General features: G+C 45.5%; 2 protein-coding genes across 2 annotated transcripts in view; both read left to right on the top strand.

Moving 5' to 3' along the window:
• Positions 1 to 18,785, top strand: part of LOC144606091 (2'-5'-oligoadenylate synthase 1-like) — a 52,124-nt gene that overhangs the window by 17,303 nt on the left and 16,036 nt on the right. The window lies entirely within an intron of this gene.
• Positions 7,654 to 18,121, top strand: LOC144606086 (2'-5'-oligoadenylate synthase 1-like). Its single transcript, XM_078421889.1, has 6 exons — positions 7,654 to 8,032; positions 10,343 to 10,637; positions 13,356 to 13,531; positions 14,653 to 14,903; positions 15,696 to 15,828; positions 16,689 to 18,121. Exons 1-6 carry the CDS (start codon positions 7,850 to 7,852, stop codon positions 17,193 to 17,195), a joined length of 1,545 nt encoding a protein of 514 aa, XP_078278015.1. The 5' UTR covers positions 7,654 to 7,849; the 3' UTR covers positions 17,196 to 18,121.

The following is an 18,785-nucleotide window of genomic DNA, read 5'->3' as shown; positions in this document are numbered from 1 at the left end:
TGATTAAAAATAACATGAAAATTACCGCTCTTTGGATCTGTGGGAAGGCACTGCAGATGCTGGTTTCAACCGAAGATAGCCACAAAAAGCTAGGGTGACTCAGCAGGTCTCACGACATCTTTGGAGATAGGTGACGTTTCGGGTCGAGACCCTTCTTCAGACACTGTATTAAGGTTTTTCAACTGATTGAGAAGCTTTAAGGACCAGAACTTCCAAGGGTCCCAGGGGATTTGGAGTGAAAATGACATGTATCAGGCTTTGTCCTGCCCCTCGACCTATTTTCGTATCATCTGCAAACTTAGCCACAAAGACTGATACATGATGGGTGTCATTTTCACTCCAAATCCCCCGGGACCCTTGGAAGTTCTGGCCCTTAAAGCTTCTCAATCAGATGAAACCTTAATACAGTGTCTGAAGAAGGGTCTCAATAGACAATAGACAATAGGTGCAGGAGTAGGCCATTCAGCCCTTCGAGCCAGCACCGCCATTCAATGCGATCATGGCTGATCACTCTCAATCAGTACCCCGTTCCTGCCTTCTCCCCATACCCCCTCACTCCGCTATCCTTAAGAGCTCTATCCAGCTCTCTCTTGAAAGCATCCAACGAACTGGCCTCCACTGCCTTCTGAGGCAGAGAATTCCACACCTTCACCACCCTCTGACTGAAAAAGTTCTTCCTCATCTCCGTTCTAAATGGCCCACCCCTTATTCTCAAACTGTGGCCCCTTGTTCTGGACTCCCCCAACATTGGGAACATGTTATCTGCCTCTAATGTGTCCAATCCCCTAATTATCTTATATGTTTCAATAAGATCCCCCCTCATCCTTCTAAATTCCAGTGTATACAAGCCCAATCGCTCCAGCCTTTCAACATACGACAGTCCCGCCATTCCGGGAATTAACCTAGTGAACCTACGCTGCACGCCCTCCATAGCAAGAACATCCTTCCTCAAATTTGGAGACCAAAACAGCACACAGTACTCCAGGTGCGGTCTCACCAGGGCCCGGTACAACTGTAGAAGGACCTCTTTGCTCCTATACTCAACTCCTCTTGTTACGAAGGCCAACATTCCATTGGCTTTCTTCACTGCCTGCTGAACCTGCATGCTTCCTTTCATTGACTGATGCACTAGGACACCCAGATCTCGTTGAACTCCCCCTCCTCCTAACTTGACACCATTCAGATAATAATCTGCCTTTCTATTCTTACTTCCAAAGTGAATAACCTCACACTTATCTACATTAAACTGCATCTGCCATGTATCCGCCCACTCACACAACCTGTCCAAGTCACCCTGCAGCCTTATTGCATCTTCCTCACAATTCACACTACCCCCCAACTTAGTATCATCTGCAAATTTGCTAATGGTACTTTTAATCCCTTCGTCTAAGTCATTAATGTATATCGTAAATAGCTGGGGTCCCAGCACCGAACCTTGCGGTACCCCACTGGTCACTGCCTGCCATTCCGAAAGGGACCCATTTATCCCCACTCTTTGCTTTCTGTCTGTCAACCAATTTTCTATCCATGTCAGTACCCTACCCCCAATACCATGTGCCCTAATTTTGCCCACTAATCTCCTATGTGGGACCTTGTCGAAGGCTTTCTGAAAGTCGAGGTACACCACATCCACTGACTCTCCCTTGTCAATTTTCCTAGTTACATCCTCAAAAAATTCCAGTAGATTTGTCAAGCATGATTTCCCCTTCGTAAATCCATGCTGACTCGGAATGATCCCGTTACTGCTATCCAAATGCTCAGCAATTTCGTCTTTTATAATTGACTCCAGCATCTTCCCCACCACTGATGTCAGACTAACTGGTCTATAATTACCCGTTTTCTCTCTCCCTCCTTTCTTAAAAAGTGGGATAACATTTGCTATCCTCCAATCCACAGGAACTGATCCTGAATCTATAGAACATTGAAAAATGATCTCCAATGCTTCCACTATTTCTAGAGCCACCTCCTTAAGTACTCTGGGATGCAGACCATCAGGCCCAGCCCTGAAACGTCACCTATCTCCTATTGAAGACTTCACCTATCTCCTATTGAAGACTTCAATCCCCTCGTCCAAATCATTAAAATACAACGTGAAGGGTAGCGGCCCCAGCACCGACCCCTGCGGAACTCCGCTAGTCACTGGCAGAAACCAGAAAAAGCCCCCTTTATTGCCACTCATTGTCTTCTGCCATCCAGCCAACATGCTGTCCATGCTAGTATCTGCCCTTTGATACCGTGGGCTCTCATTTTCCTTTTCGCAGCTTAATCTGTGGCAACTTATCAAAGGCTTTCTGAAAATCTTAAGAAAACAACATCTACTGACTCTCCTTTGTTTGTCCTGCTATTTATTCCTTCAAAGAATTCCAGCAAATTTGTCAAGCAAGACCTCCCCTTCACAAAGCCATGCTAACTTTGGCCTATTTTATTGTGAACTTCTAAGTACTCCGTATCTGCATCCTTTATAATGGACTCTAGAATCTTACCCACCACCGAAGTCAGACGAACCAGCCTATGGTTCCCACTATTCTGGCTTGCTCCCTTCTTGTGCAGCGGGGTAATACTGGCAATTTCCCAACCATTTGGGACCACTCCTGACTAGTGATTCTTGAAATGTCGCTGTCAATGCCTCCACAATCTCTCCAGCCACCTCTTTCAGAACCCTAGGATGCATTCCATCTGGTCCAGGTGACTTATCCACCTTCAGCCCTTTCAGCTTCCCAAGCACCTTCTACCTAGTAATAGCCACTCCACTAACTTGCCACCCTCTGTCTCTCTTGAATTTCAGGCACATTGCTGGTGTCTTCCACTGCGAAGACTGATGCAAAAAAGTTATTCAACTCCTCTGCCATTTCTTTATTCCCCATTATCACTTCTCCTGCATCATTCTCCAGCGGTCCAAATGTCCACTCTTGCCTCTTTCTTGCTCTTTATATAACTGAAGAAACTCTTGCTATCCTTTTTATATTATGTTCCAACTTTTTTTCTACCCTACAACAATCAGTCTGAAAAAGGGCCCAGCCCCGAAATGTCGTCTGTCCGTTCTCTCCACTGGTGCTACCCGACCTGCTGAGTCCCACCAGCATCCTTGTGTTTTGAACACTTTCCCACAGCTGCCCAAACTCCTTGCCCCTCACCCCCAGCCGGAGTAACTCAGCAGGACGGGCAACATCTCTGCAGAGAAGAAATGGGTGACGTTTCGGGTCGGGTCCCATCTTCAGATTGAGTGTCAGGGGAGAGGGAGTCTAGAGATATGGAAGGGTAGGTGTGAAAACGACAGATCAAAGCAGAGGCGAGTAAGGAAATGTTGAATGGTTCATTGTTAGCTGAGGGGAAGGGGGCAATGTGACGTACAATCAGTAATATTTAATCAGCAGGACAGTGGAACTAGTCGGAGAACCACGATGGGAGAGGGACGGAGAGAGAGGGATAGCAAGGGTTACTTGAAGTTAGAGAAATCAATATTCATACCGCTGGGTTGGAAGATGCCCAAGCTAAATATGAGGTGCTTTAGTTTAGTTTAGTTTAGAGATTCAGCACGGAAACAGGGCCTTCGGCCCACCGGATCCGCGCCGACCAGCGATCCCCACATATTAACACTACCCTACACACACTAGGGACAATTTTATTTTACATTTACCAAGCCAATTTACCTACATACCTTTACGTCTTTGGAGTGTTGGAGGAAACCGAAGATCTTGGAGAAAACCCACGCAGTCACGGGAAAAACGTACAAACTCCGTACAGACAGCACCCGTAGTCGGGATCAAACGCGGGTCTCTGGTGCTGCAAGTGCTGTAAGGCAGCAACTCTACCGCTGCACCACCGTGCTGCCCTCCTCCAGTGCTGTTCCTCCAATTTACATTGGGCCTCACTCACTCTGACAGTGGAGGAGGCCCAGGACAGAAAGGCCCAGGACCGAAATGCTGCCTGGATTAGCGGCGTATTAGCTAGAAGAAGTGGTTGAATAAGCATGGATTGTTTTCTGTGGAATGTTGGTCAGTGTGGGCAAGTTGGGCCAAAGAGCCTGTATCCATGCTGTAAGACACTATGACTCTATGTACGTGCTAGGTACAGGACAGATAGTCCAAGATGTTTAGGAAGGAACTGCCTAGTGTAAGAAAATAACTGCAGATGCTGGTACAAATCGAAGGTATTTATTCACAAAATGCTGGAGTAACTCAGCAGGTCAGGCAGAATCTCAGGAGAGAAGGAATGGGTGACGTTTCGGGTCGAGAACCTTCTTCAAACTGAAGAAGGGTCTCGACCCGAAAGGTCACCCATTCCTTCTCTCCTGAGATACTGCCTGACCTGCTGAGTTTCTCCAGCATTTTGTGAATAATAAGCTGAAATAATAAAGTATATGAGAAGTCATTAGAAGTCAATTGTTTGCATGCATGTTTAAGTTACTCGAGTGTTAACAAAGATTAAATTGTACCAAACCTTGGTTTAGAGTCTTTTGTTCGACACGTCAGACGATACCCTATTGAAGTAATAGGGTCAACATCCCTTACTTGGGAGTGAGAAAGTTGGCAACCCTACTGGTCAGTGCGGAATCAGTGGGCCTTAGGGCCTGCTTCCGTGCTGGATCTCCAATCTAAACTAAACAAAACTATCCCCAGCTTGGCTTTTCTCCTTTCTGATTCTACCTGCAGGTTCCCATTCCCCTGCCAAGCCAGTTAATACTCCCCCAGTAATACGGCCCCAAGCCTCCCACCTCTTTGGCATGCCTAGTGCGGAGCAAAGTACAGGTTTTGTAGCTTACAAACAATGACCAGCACTTGATCAGAGCTGGCTAGCTTTGCCTAAGACCATTGATCAGTCCCCTAGTGTCCCAAATGCACCCCTTCAACCTCACTATCTCCAAATGTTAGAAGATGACCTTCCTAATCCCCCAGCAGCAGATGGTGAGGTTGTAATGATAGAATCAATAGTTAGAAGTTTCTGTAGTGTAGAGGTTATCACGTTTGCCTAACATGCAAAAAAGTTCCTAGTTCGAAACCAGGCAGAGACATTCTCGGGGGCAGGGTGCACGGTGGCGCAGCGGTACAGTTGCTGCCAAAGACCCAGGTTCGATTTCTGACTACGGGTGCTGTCTGCATGGTATTTGTACATTCTCGCTGTGACCACATGGGTTTTCTCCAGGTGCTCAGTTTTCTTCCCATACTCCAAAGACGTGCAGGTTTTCTTGGTTAATTGGCTTCTGTAAATTGTCCCCAGTGTGTTGGATAGTGGTCAACAAGGTGACCAGTGGTCAGCTCGGACTCGGTGGGCCGAAGGGCCTGCTTCCACACTGCATCGCTTCAGTCTAAAGCAAAACATTTAAAGGAATGCCATAAACAATGAACTGCATTAAATGAAAAACGAACAGGAATATTATTCATGTCACTGCACTGTGTTTAACTCTGTTAGTTTCTGAATGAACTGTTGCGATTATTTCTAAATCGGGTTTGACATTGTTTCACTAAAAGACAAAAATTGTTACCTATCCATGTTCTCCATGTATCTCTAAAGTCTAAAAGGCTTCCATGTCTGCAATGTGATCTCTCAGGACACTGCACTCACAACAGTAGAGCTGTATTATTGTGCAGCGGTGAATCCCTGATGCTAGCATCGCACCAAGACAGTGTCAATGGGAGCGTTGCGGACTTTGGTGCCACACTTGCAGAGTGAGCAGGGTCTTCAGCTGCCCTTTCTTGTTCCCGTACCAGCACAGTGGCACAGCGGGAGAGTTGCTGCCTTACAGCGCCAGAGACCCGGGTTTGATCCTGACTATGGGAGTTGTCTGTACGGAGTTTGTACGTTCTTCGAGAGACCTGCGTGGGTTTCTCCAGGATCTCCGGTTTCCTCCCACACTTGGAAGACATACAGGTTTGTAGGTTGATTGGCTTGGCATAATTGTAAATTGTCCCTGGTGTGTGTAGGGTAGTGTGAGTGTGCGGTGATCGCTGGTCGGCGCAGACTCAGTGGGCCGATGGGCCGGTTTCTGTGCTATATCTCTCAACTAAAAATTAACTAAAGCTGAATAGGCAAGGTTGGATATGGACCAAATGCGGGCAAATGGGACTATCTTAAATGGGGCATTTTGTTGGCATAGACGAGTAGGGTGGGAGGGCCTGTTTCCATGCTGTTTGTATTTATGATACTCTAGTGATGAGAATGGTACAAAGTGGACACCAAATCAGAGTGGTAAGATGGAGCAGGTAAGCAGTGGGTTTCAAGTTTAGACGCCTGTGCGAAGCCACGTATGACTTTTTATTTAGTTTAGTTTAGTTTAATTTAGTTTAGTATGGTTTTAGTTTAGAGATATAGCGTGGAAACAGGCCCTTCGGCCCACCGACTCCATGCCGACCAGCACTCACCCAAACACTAATTCTATCCTACACACTAGGGACGATTGAGCCACTGAGTTACTCCGGCACTTTTTTGCTCCAGCATCTGCAGTTTCTTATATCTGCACATTACTGAAGATCCCGGAAGGGGTGTAAATGAAAGGGAAACGCTATAATTACAGATAGAATTGACCAGCATCAGTGGGTCATGAGTTACTAGAATCAAGAGACACAAGGAACTGCAGATGCTGGAATCTTGAGCAAAATACAAAGTGCTGGGGGAACTAAGCACCTGTCAGGCAGCATCTGTGGAGAAAAGGAATACGTGACGTTTTCAGTCAAGACCCTTCTGCAGACCAAGAGTCAGGGGATGGGGAAACGAGAGATACAGAAGGCACGTAGAACAAATGAATGAAAGATATGCAAAAACCTACGATGGTCCGTTGTTGGCTGCGAGAAAGGGGAACCTGGAGACCCCATCTGAACAAAGATCCCCGCCCGAAACGCCAGCTATTCATGATCTCCAGATTCTACCTTAGAGTCATAGAGTGATACAGCGTGGAAACAGACCCTTTGGCCCAACTCCCCCACACCAGCCAAAATGTCCCTTTGCCTTTTGCCATTTGGCTGCACTTTTCACCCACAATCCTCATCTTTCGACACCCTGTGCGTAGGGGAGAGGGGAGGGCCGAGGATGTCCTGGTTGGGTTGCTCCTGGGCCTGGCCAAGCTGGCCATCCGCGACTCACGGTGTCAGGCGGAAGAGGGCCCTGGGGTTGCATCCGCGCCCAGGTGGTGTTGGAGAGGGACTGCGCGCTGTCCACAGGCACCCTGGAAGAGATCCGGGACCGCTGGGCACCGTGGGGGGTTGAATGCATCCTTGACAAGGAGTGTAACATAGTTGTATAGTAGTTTATTTAGTATATTTGTTTGTCTTGTATTATGGTGGTGGGTTCTGTTTTGTTTTAATTGTAAAATAATGTTTTAATTGTAAATATTATTTTTAATAATTGAATTTTTTTTTAATATAAAAAAAACCATGTCCCCGTTACACTTGTCACCTCACTTAGCCTGAGCTTTATTCCAGTACTTTGTGATGTTTTTTATTTGTTTAAGGTCAGTACCATTCTTCAGTCTGATTATGGAAAGGGGAAGGAGGGGGGGGGGGGGGGGGGGGGGAGAAATCGAAATTCACAGCTACGAGTAAATGAAACCGAAAGTCTGTGGTTTTCCACAAACACGGGAAGATGACGTGCTACAGTTTGCAGTGGTGGACCATTAGCTGAAACTGAACGCCCAGATCAGGGGCGCGTCTAACACTGTGATGCACTGAGATATGTTTATCTTTACGTGTATATTTTTGGAGTCTTTTGAAGGAGGGGCCAGCGACTGCAATATAAGGAGGTCGGTGCCGGAGAGATACTTGACATCTTATCGAGAGTTCATTTTTGGAGCATCAGCGACTTCAGAACCCACGGCGCCCGAGTTGAAGCCAGAAACTGCTGCCTGCGAGAAACAACCATGGACAACGGCGAAACCCTGTACCGCACAGATGCGAGGAACCTGGACGACTTCATTAAAATAAACTTGGAGCCGAGCGGGTTTACTGTCGGCATGAAGGAAGCCGTGCACAGAATCTGCGAGTTTTTAAAGAACCAATGTTTCATGAATCAACCCAACATTAATGTGATCAGAGCCGTGAAGGTGAGTCGCTTAGATTTTAACCGCTGCTGACCAACAATTAATTGATTATTTTCAAATTATTATTAATTTGTGAATAGGGGTGTTTTATTGACGCCGGTTGGTACATCCTTGCAAAAATGTGGAGGATTTGGTAGAGACTGCTCTGGTGGTATTTTGTGGGCATGGGGAACTGCAGATGCTGGTTTACAAAACAAAAAGACACAAAGTGCTGGAGTAACTCTGATCCGTTTCCTAGCGAAAGAGTCACAAGATTCAGGAGTAGAATTAGGCCATTCGGCCCATCATGGCTGATCTATCTTTCCCTCTCAACCCCATTGTCCCGACTTCTCCCTGTAACCTCTGACACCCTTCAATGTCGGGAGAATTGATGAAGTTAGATAAAATAGTTTAGAAAATTAGCAAAGTAGATACAATTGGAATCTTCCCGTCCTCTGACATAACTGTTTAAATAGCTAAACCAGCTCCGACCTTTACAAACAAACAAAGTGGTGGAATAACTCATCGGGTCAGGCAGCATCTCTGGAGGACACGGATAGGCGATGTTTCAGGTCGGGACCCATCTTGAGACTGGAGATAAGGTTCTCAGTACCTGCCCTATCTACGTCTCTCGTAATTGTATATTATAATTATGAGATCAGATCTCCCCCTCAATCTCCAACAGTGCAGAGAAAACAATCCACGTGTACCTCCCACAAACAGACACAGAGTGCTGGGGTAACTCAGTGGGTCAGTCAGTGTCTAAAGAAGGGTCTCGACCCGAAACGTCACCTATTCCTTTTCTCCAGAAGTGCCGCCTGACCTGCTGAGTGACTCCAGCATTTTGTGTCTAACCTGAGTCAAGTTTCAGCCTGGAGCCTGTCCGTTTAAACATCCTACCCACCGTGTGGATCAACCCAGCGGTATGAACGTTGCATTCTCCAATTTGAAGTGACTGTTACTAACACGCCCTTCCCTCCACCCTTGCCCTCTTCCTCCCTCCACAACAGTTCCAAAGTTCACCCCATGGTATTCTTGAGATCACACCTTCTCTCGCCAACACTGGGCCTGCCAGGGCCACACTGCTTAAGGCCACCATTTAATAATATTTAATTGTCAGATGGTGCAATGAAATGCTTGATTTGCATACAACCCAGTGAAAGCGTGCAGCAGACCACAGCCAGACAGTACACAAGAGTCGCCTCGCCCCTGGCAAAATTACAAAAGACTGGCGGACGTTCCTATATCTACTACCTCCACCGCCTGGCCGCCCCTTCGTTCTCGGCACCTCACCAACATGTTAAAATGGACTGCAATCATCTAGACAGGGTTCAGCTTTCTGCAAAGGGTTCCCGCTCCTCTTCACGTCCTGGAAAGTCTGCATTTGTAGGCGGCACAGTGATGCAGCTGGCAGAGCTGCTGCCTCATAGGAATCTGAAACTCCATGCATGAGGGACTGCACATTTATAGCCCAACAGCGGTGGTTGGTGCAGTATCAACAAGACAAGACATAGCGCCAGAGACCCATGTTCGATCTTGACCTTGGGTGCTGTCCGTGCGGAGTTTGCACGTTCTCCCTGCAACCACCCGGGTTTCCTCCGATTGCTCCGGTTTCATCCCACATCCCAAAGGTGTGCGGGTTTTGTAGGTTAATCATCCTCTTTAAATTGCCACTAGTGTGTTGGAAGTGGAGGGAGCAAGTGGGATAACATAGAACTAGTATGAACGATGGTCGACATGGAATCGGTGGGCCGAAGGGCCTGTTTTCCATGCGTTATCTTTAAACCAAACTGAAATAAGAAGGCATATGTGTACCTCCTGTGAGGACCAGGCTGGATGGTGATGCCAATCATCGCCTTTGATGCAAAGTATTTTTACTTGGGGAAATTTTGAGGAGTGATTGTTGAACTGCTCTCAAGATTTTCTGGAAAAGAACAAAATTCATAGGGAAAGTGGTAGAGAAAAATTCCACCGTTGATAATTCTGTTCCCAAAGCATCCTTTTGCATACCATTCATTGATTTATTCTATGTACCTTTCCATATCTCTTGATTCCCTCTCCCCTGACTCTCAGTCCGAAGAAGGGTCTCGACCCGAAACGTCACCTGTCCATTTTCTGCACAGATGCTAAGTTACCCGCTAAGTTACTCCAGCTTTTTGTGTCTTGTCTTTGGTGTAAACCAGCATCTGCAGTTCCTTCCTACAGAACGATAAAACAATTCTGAATTATGATGAAGATTGAAAGGAATCACATTTTTTGTATCATCTACCCAGAATGTGTAAGTTTGCAAATATTTTTTAAAATATGATTTATTTTCCTTTCTTTTTTTGTCAGGGTGGATCGTCAGGGAAAGGAACAGCTTTAAGAAATAGTTCAGATGCAGATCTTGTCATTTTCCTCAGTTGCTTCAAAAGTTTCAAGAATCAGAGAGACAACAGGCATAACGTTCTGGACGAAATTCAGAAAATGCTGGAAAAGTGCTCCAAAAGTCTTGCATATGAGATTCATGATATCAAAATCACGATAAGTCAAAGCGAGATCCCACCCAAATCTTTGAGCTTCATATTGCAATCGACAAAGAGTTCAGCGAGGGTGGAATTTGATGTTCTGCCAACCTATGACGCATTAAGTAAGAAAATTTATAGCAATCTCATGTGACATAGAATTAAAAGTATTATTACACAGAGTCATGCAGCATGGAAACAGGCCCTTCAGCCCAACTGGCTCACACTGACCAAGATGACCCTCGTCCCGCCAACCTGCATTTGGCCCATATCCCTCTAAACTTTTGCTATCCATGTACTTGTCCAAATATCTTTCAACTAATGTGATAGTGCCTGCCTCAATGATCCCCTCTGGCAGCTCTTGCATCTTAAATGTAAATTTAAATCTTCTGTCAGCCTTCATTGTTCATCTTGAAAGATGGGAAGAGTGAAGCTGGCTTGATTTGGTCCAACCAATGACCCATTGTTAGTTAAGCTGTTGCTGGTGTTCAGTTCCTTGGCATCTGGAATTAACTTTTGATTGGAAGACTTTACAAAATGATATATTTTTTCTTTCCAGGCAGAATGATTTGCACAGCTGGTAGAGCTGCTGCTTCATAGTGCCAGAGACCCGGGTGCAATCCTGACCTCGGGTGCTATCGGTATGGAGTTTGCACGTTCTCCCTGGACCACGTGCGGTTTTCCCGGGTGTTCTGCTTTCCTCCCGCATCTCAAAAATGTGCATGTTTATAGGTTAATTGGCCTCTGTAGTTGCTCCTAGTTTGTAGGGAGTGACTGAGAAAGTGGGATAACATAGAACCATTGTGAACGGCATAGACTCGGTGGGCCGAAGGTCCTTGTTCCATGCAGTATCTTTAAACTAAACTAGGTGACAATTAGGAGGTATTCTCCTTGCATCTAATGACCACAGAAGGTTCATCTTCCAGAGGAAATCTCAGGCTGCAAGCAGAAGTCAATTATCTCCGATATGCCATCTCTCTCCACTGAGACACTGAGCTGATGCTATGGCTGAATCCACACTGACCGAAATCTGCCACCCCCTTCCTCTGCTTTGCTCATAATTCTCATAATTTGATAGTTCTCATAGTTCTCATAATTTGATGCATCAACATGAACTGATTCATGTTTAACATGAATTAGATTATCCTATCATTCACCATAAAAAGCCTACTGATTGGTTGCACCACAGCTTGGTTTGGGAACAGCTCTGCCCAAGACCACAATAAACTGCAGGGAGTTGTAGATGTAGCCTATTCCACCACGAAGGCCAGAGACACCACCATTGACTTCATCTACACCTCATGCTGTCTCAGAAGAACAGCTGACATCATCGAAGACTGGAACCACCCCGGTCATTCCAACTTCCTGCTCCTGTCGGGCAAATAGGTGCCGAAGCTTGAAAGCGTGCAGCGCCAGACTCCACAACGGCTTCATCCCTCTCTGTTATCAGGCTTCCAAACGGCTCTTCCGTAAGCTGGGGTGGTGTCCGATTCACCTCTACCCCTTTATGGACTTTGGAGAACTAATGGGCCACAACGTGGAAAACTGGAATACTGAGAGTGGGAGCAGCACTAGAGTTGCTGCCTTACAACGCCAGAGACCCAGGTTCGATCCTGACCACAGGTGCTGTCTGTATGGAGTTTGTACGTTCTCCCGCGTGGGTTTTCCACGGGAGCTCCGGTTTCCTCTCATATTCCAAAGACGTACAGGTTTGTAGGCCATTTGGCTTGGTAAAATTGTAAATTGTCCTTAGTGTTAATAGGATAGTGTTAGTGTGCAGGGATTGTTGGTCGGTGTGGACTCGGTGGGCCAAAAGGCCTGTTTCTGTACTGTATCTCAAAACTAAACTATGTTCTGAACTCTATCTTCCTCTTTGCTCCATCTATTTTACATGAGTTTGACTTGATTGTACTTTTATATATTACTGATTAAACCTACATCTAGATCATTGCTAACTGGCAGTGAACAAATACCCTTCAAAACCATGGATGGAGAAGTTAGAGGGCAGCTGGTTTTACCATCAGAACCTTTGTGTGACATCCATGTGTAAAACCGACTTAGTCAGCAACTTGGGTTAAATTTACAGATAACCTCTTGGAACGTTGCTTGGCAACTTTCCAAAGGCAAAATACTACCCTGAGTCTGATTAAAATGCAACACAGTAGGGGTTATAGGGAGAAGGCAGGAGAATGGGTTAGGAGTGAGAGATAGATCAGCCATGATTAAATGACGGAATAGACTTGATGGGCCAAATGGCCTAATTCTGCTCCTATTACTTACGATCTTTTAAAAAATAATAATTTTATTTAAATATTAACAAAACAAATACATGTATGAACTCATAGTACGCGATGGTACCTACATTATAAATTCAATTATACATTTTAAATTCGATTATACCTGTATTGTTCTGTATTATCTCCCCACCCACAACCCCCCTCCCCCCACCCCCCAGTTAGAAAAAAGAGGAAAAAGGAGAAGAAAAAGATAAAGAAAAATAATAAAATAAAAAATAAAAAAAGGAAAGAAAGAAGAAAACCTGGAGACAAGAAGGAAACACTTCCGGCTAATTTCTTATTAAATTCTTTTTAGGGGTATCAAAACAATCCTAAAATTAAATATTTCCAATTCTTAATCCTAGTTTTAAAGTGAATGGGTTCCCTTACGATCTTATGATTAAATGACGGAGTAGACTTGATGGGCCAAATGGCCTACTTCTGCTCCTATTACTTACGATCTTATGACTGTACATGGCCTGCTTCGTCTTGGATGAGTTCATTGGACAGTTTTTGTTAAACAATTGTCTTTTGACCATCTCCCGTTAATCATTGAATTTCTTCCAGCACCACAGCACAACTACAGTGCAGCGCATCTCGAATTAATCAATTTTGTAAATGGAAATGCGATCAAGGATGGAGAATTCTCCCCCTGCTTCACTGAACTTCAGAGAGAATTTGTGAAACGGCAACCGCCAAAAGTTAAAGACTTGATTCGCCTGCTGAAATATTGGTACAAGGAGGTGAGTGACGTGAGAACAGGATCATTGTTAATCACTGACACCACGGGAGGATAGAGTCACAGAGTGATACAGCGTGGAAACAGACCTTCGGCCTAACTTGCCCACACTGGCAAACATGTCCCAGCTACAGTCCCACCTGCCTGCGCTTGGTCCACATCCCTCCAAACCTATCCTATCCATGTACCTGTCTAACTGTTTCTTAAACGCTGGGATAGTCCCATTGTCAACTACCTCCTCTGGCAGCTTCTTCCATACACCCAACCACTCTTTGTGTGAAAATGTTACCCCACAGATGCCTATTAAATCTTTTCCCCTTCACCTTGAACCTATGTCCTCTGGTCTTCGATTCCCCTAGTCTGGGCAAGAGATTCTGTGCATCTATTCCTCTCATGATTATATAAACCTCTATAAAATCACCCCTCATCCTCCTGCACTCCAAGGAATAGAGACCCAGCCTACTCAACCTCTGCAGTAGATGTTGGTCCAAAACTAAAATGAGCGCTTGCTTCAATGTCTCAGTTTCCACCTTCTTAGGCACTTGCATTTTGGTGAGAGGGGCATTGTTTGAAGGACATTTGCGCGGCATTTTTTTTTACACTGCCGGGGGTGGTGGTGGAGCCAAATACAATTGACCGATTCTTTATCAGTAAGTGTGTGAGGGGTTATGGGGCGAAGGCAGGAGAATGGGGTTGAGAGGGAAAAATAGATCAGCCATAATTGAATGGCAGAGTAGACCTGATGGGCCGAATGGCCTAATTCTGCCCCGAGAGGGGGTAGTTGAGGCAGGGACTATTATACCATTTAAGAAACATTTAGATAGGTAGATGGGTATGACAGGTGTAGAGGGATATGAATCAAACGCAGGCAGGTGGGACTGGGGCAGATGGGACATATTGGCCAGTATGGACAAATTGGGTCGAAGGGCCTAGAGTAAGACTGACTCTAGAACTTATGAACCATGGTGGCATTTAAGAGACATGGATACGCAGGGAATGGAGGGATAGGATTATGTGCAGTCAGATAAGAATTGGTCTTATCATTATAGCACAGACATTCCAGTGCTGTGCAGTTCCATATTCCATAATATTTGCTTATTAAGATTTGTCACTAATTTTCTCCAGCATGTCAAGCCACGGAAATCAGAGTTGAGAGGTGGAGCGCGACTCCCAGCAAAATATGCGGTGGAGCTAATGACCATCTATGCCTGGGAACAAGGTAATCATCAGGAGAGATTTGATACTGCCCAAGGGTTCCGTACAGTCCTGGACTTGATCTGCCGCCATCAGGAAGTCTGCATCTACTGGACAGATTACTATGATGTCAAAAATCCAACCTTGGCCGACTTTTTAACCAAGAAGCTCCATGGCAATCGGTAAGACACTGTGGGCTATTCCAATTACAGGTGCTCCTCGACTTACCCGCTCCTCAATCGCCCACAAGCCCCCTTATCCTCCCTCCCTCCCCCCCCCCCCCCCCCCCCCCCCCATCTCTCCCTTTCCTTCCCTAGGAGATAGATTTAAACTTTATAATGTGAATAACTTAAAAAATATAACACCAATTTCAATTAAACTTCTTCCATTACCACCAAAGGGATGACGGTGAGTAAGGTAGGCCTAAAATTGTCGCGCTATCGTGTACCGTTTTGGCTGTAGTTCCGGAACAAACAAACGAGGGTTTTAGTATATAGATGTCTAGAGATACAGCATGGAAACAGGCCCTTAGGCCCACCTGGTCGACACTGACCATCAATTCCCTTTTTCACACTAGTTCTGTTATCCCACTTTCACATCCACTCCCTGCACATTTGCGGCAATATTTTATAGAGGCCAATTAACCGACATCCCGCACGACTTAGGAAAGTGGGTGGAAACCAGAGCACCCGGAGGAAACCCACGTGGTCACGGAGAGAGTGTGCAAAGTCCCCTCAGGCAGCATCCGAGGTCAGGATGGAACCTGGGTTACTGGCGCTGTGAGGCAGCAGCACTACCAGCTGCGCCACCGTGCCATCCTTAATTGAAATACAAATTTCTGCACAGAATCACGAGATAATCCTATGTCATTACAGGATTGATATGCAATAATAACAAATACCATGGCATTCACTGTCATTTTGTCAGCAAACGCCGGCTCAAAGTTAAGTGTTGTTATTTAATTTATTTTTCAGAGCATTAATTCTTGACCCAGCCGATCCAACTGGAAACGTGGCTTCATCAGATGGTTGGAATGTGATGCAGAATGAAGCCAGGAAATGTCTAAGAATGCCTTGTGTCAATAACGTCCAAGCTTGGGATGTCCAGGTAAAATGGTTTAAAGGAATGATGGTGTTTTGCTGAGGGGGTGACGAGATACCTTTATACTTCACCACTGCCACACTGTAAGGACCAGACCTCCCACCATTGACTCCACCTGCACTTTGCCCTTCCTCGGAAAAGCAGTCAACGTAATGAAAGACTTGTCCCACCCCGGTCATTCCTTCTTCTCCCTGTTCCCCTCAGGCAGAAGATACAGAAGGTTGAAAGCGCGCACCACCACACTCACGAGCAGCTTCTTCCCCTCTGTTATCAGGCTTGTGGACAGTCCTCCCATAAGCTAGCGTACTCTCCCCACCTCCACCCCATTGTAGACTGTCTATGGTCTTTGCCGGAGGAGGAGTTGAGGCAGGTACGATCACAACATTTAAAAGACATTTGGAGAATTGAATGGATAGGAAAGGTTTAGAGGAATATGGGCCAAACACAGGCAGGTGGGACTAGCGTAGATGGGGCATTTTGGTCGGCATGGACAAGTTGGGCTGAAGGGCCTATTTCCATGCTGTATGACTCTATGACTATATTCAATGGTCTGGGCTTTTAATGAATGGTGAATTGAGGCCACATCCATTACCATTGTTCCCTGATCAATCCAGGCGGAAAGGTGCCGTTTAGTTTGGCTCCTATTCTGTGCATCTACCCAATCTATTCCTCTCATGATTTTGTGCACGTCTGCAAGATCTCCCCTCATCCTCCTAGCGCTCCAAAGAATAAATCTCGTGTTCAAAGTGCACCCGATGACCCCTAAAAGAATGGGTGTCCACCATCTCACTCTCTTGTTATGTGTCTTGTGCAAAATGACAAGGAACTACATTTTATTTATTGCCATGTTTGCTTGTGATCCACAGCCAGTGAAGACATTTAAAATCACTGTGACCAGCCTGGTTGGTAAATCGTTACAATTAAAGGCCAACATTTATTACAAGGTCTCTGAAGTCAAACGCAACATTCAGCAAGAATGGACCATTCCAGTCTCCCAGCAACGCCTGACATTCAATGGCACCATTTTGGATGATGGCAAAACCTTGTTGGATTTCAGCATCTTCTTTGATGCAACGATCCAGCTACTCACGCTAAACACAATGGATATATTGGTCAATTACAATGGGCGTAATCTGACAATTCAGGTTTCACCAAACGACAAGGTTTCAAGTTTAAAAAATAAAATTGAATCTCTGGAGCACCTCCAACCAAGTCAGTACTACTTGACCTTTCAATCTCAGCCACTTGAAGATGAAAAGACGCTGAAAGATTACAGCATTAAGCAGCTTTCTACCATCTATGTCAACCTGCGACTGCGTGGTGGCAATGAACTCCAATGTTCCAGTGCAGAGGGTCACAGTTACACAGTCTGAAAATCAATAGCAATGCGAAAGACTTTTAATTAAGTTATCATTGAGAGCAATTATCTGGGTTGAATTGGAATTAACAATCACGGGCGATAGACAAGCGCCGGGCGCTGCTTTTGACAGGCACATGTTCTGTACTGTGTTCTTTCTACTGGAACAAATGGAACTGGGGTGCTTCAGCATGTTCATCCCACATGAGGGGCAGCAGATAAGGTTGTTGGGGCTTTGAAAATTTGTCGGTGACAGATAAGTGGGGACACTCGTGTACTGCCTAGGTTGTGTGCAAAACAAAGCATTTCACTGTACCTAGGTACCCTGCCCTAGATAGGTACTTGTGGCCATCAAGTATCATTCATCCATTCACTCATTCATGCAGTCCCCGTGCACATTCCCCACATCCCTCAGACCTAAACAAACATGCTCAATAGTCAGCTCTCTATCTGGACAGTTTCAACTCTATTTACAACCCTCACCTTGTGCACACACTTACAATGTTCAAATGACAACGTGGACGCCCACAGCTACTGAATTTCAAACTCTTTGATAATTAATGCCGATTTTTCGGTGGACTGTGCTCTAAGGATCGTAACGGAATTCACATGATTGGACTAAATTATTTTTCTGGATACGTTGAAAATCCTCATGAGTACAATGTCGAAGGTGGCAGTAACAAGGAACTGCAGATGCCGGTTTACCAAACAAAGACACCAAATGCTGGTGCAACTCAGCAGGACAGGCAGCATTTCTGAAGAACATGGATAGGTGACGTTTCGTGTCTTGTCCCTTCTTCAGCCTCTTTATACTGCGTATTTTTACGTTGACTTTATACTTTAGAAGACATTAGCCTAGCCCAGCTGCCAGGAAAGTAGCTCTACTTTAATTCAATTAAATGTCAATCTTTGTGAAATTCTGCATGGATAAATAAAAGCTGTAACAATGAAAGATTACTTGGTTCCTTTCTTCAATCGGAGTTCTTATATTCATTTGTGTACTTTTATCTGTTATGACTTACTTGGTGCCGATTACTTGCCCATTAGGATCTGCACTTCCCCTGCAGTAAACATGTAAGGGGGATTCATACATTATGGGAGTTGAGTCAGCTGATCACGTTGGTGGAAGAAGCAGCAAGAGAAGTTGAGAACAGGGAAACCACTGAGATCACATGTATTGAACTGATAATCACCCAACAATCCCTGTGTACGGTCCACAGGGCTGCATTCTGAACATTGCTCCCAGTTGCTTCCAGGCACAATATAGTTGGGACTGCATGGTGGCGCAGCGGTAGAGTCGCTGCCAGAGACCTGAATTTGATCCTGACTATGGGTGCTGTATGGAGTTTGTACGTTCTCCCCGTGACCGCGTGGGTTTTCTCTGGGTGCTCCGGTTTCCTCCCACATTCCAAAGACAGGTGCAGGTTTGTAGGTTCATTGGCTTCTGTAAATTGCCCCTAGTGTGTAAGATGCAAAGGTGGGTTAACAGAGCTAGTATACGGGTGATCGTTGGTCGGCGCGGATGCAGTGGGCCGAAGGGCCTGTTTCAACACTGTGTTGCTAGAACTAAACCAAAACCTATAAGGAAGGTGGTAACAGCTGTGAC

The sequence above is a fragment of the Rhinoraja longicauda genome, chromosome 25, assembly GCF_053455715.1.
Source record: "Rhinoraja longicauda isolate Sanriku21f chromosome 25, sRhiLon1.1, whole genome shotgun sequence".
In the NCBI taxonomy this organism is placed as follows: domain Eukaryota; kingdom Metazoa; phylum Chordata; class Chondrichthyes; order Rajiformes; family Arhynchobatidae; genus Rhinoraja; species Rhinoraja longicauda.
Note: the sequence above shows the minus strand (reverse complement) of the source record. Positions and strands in the feature narration are given on the sequence as shown.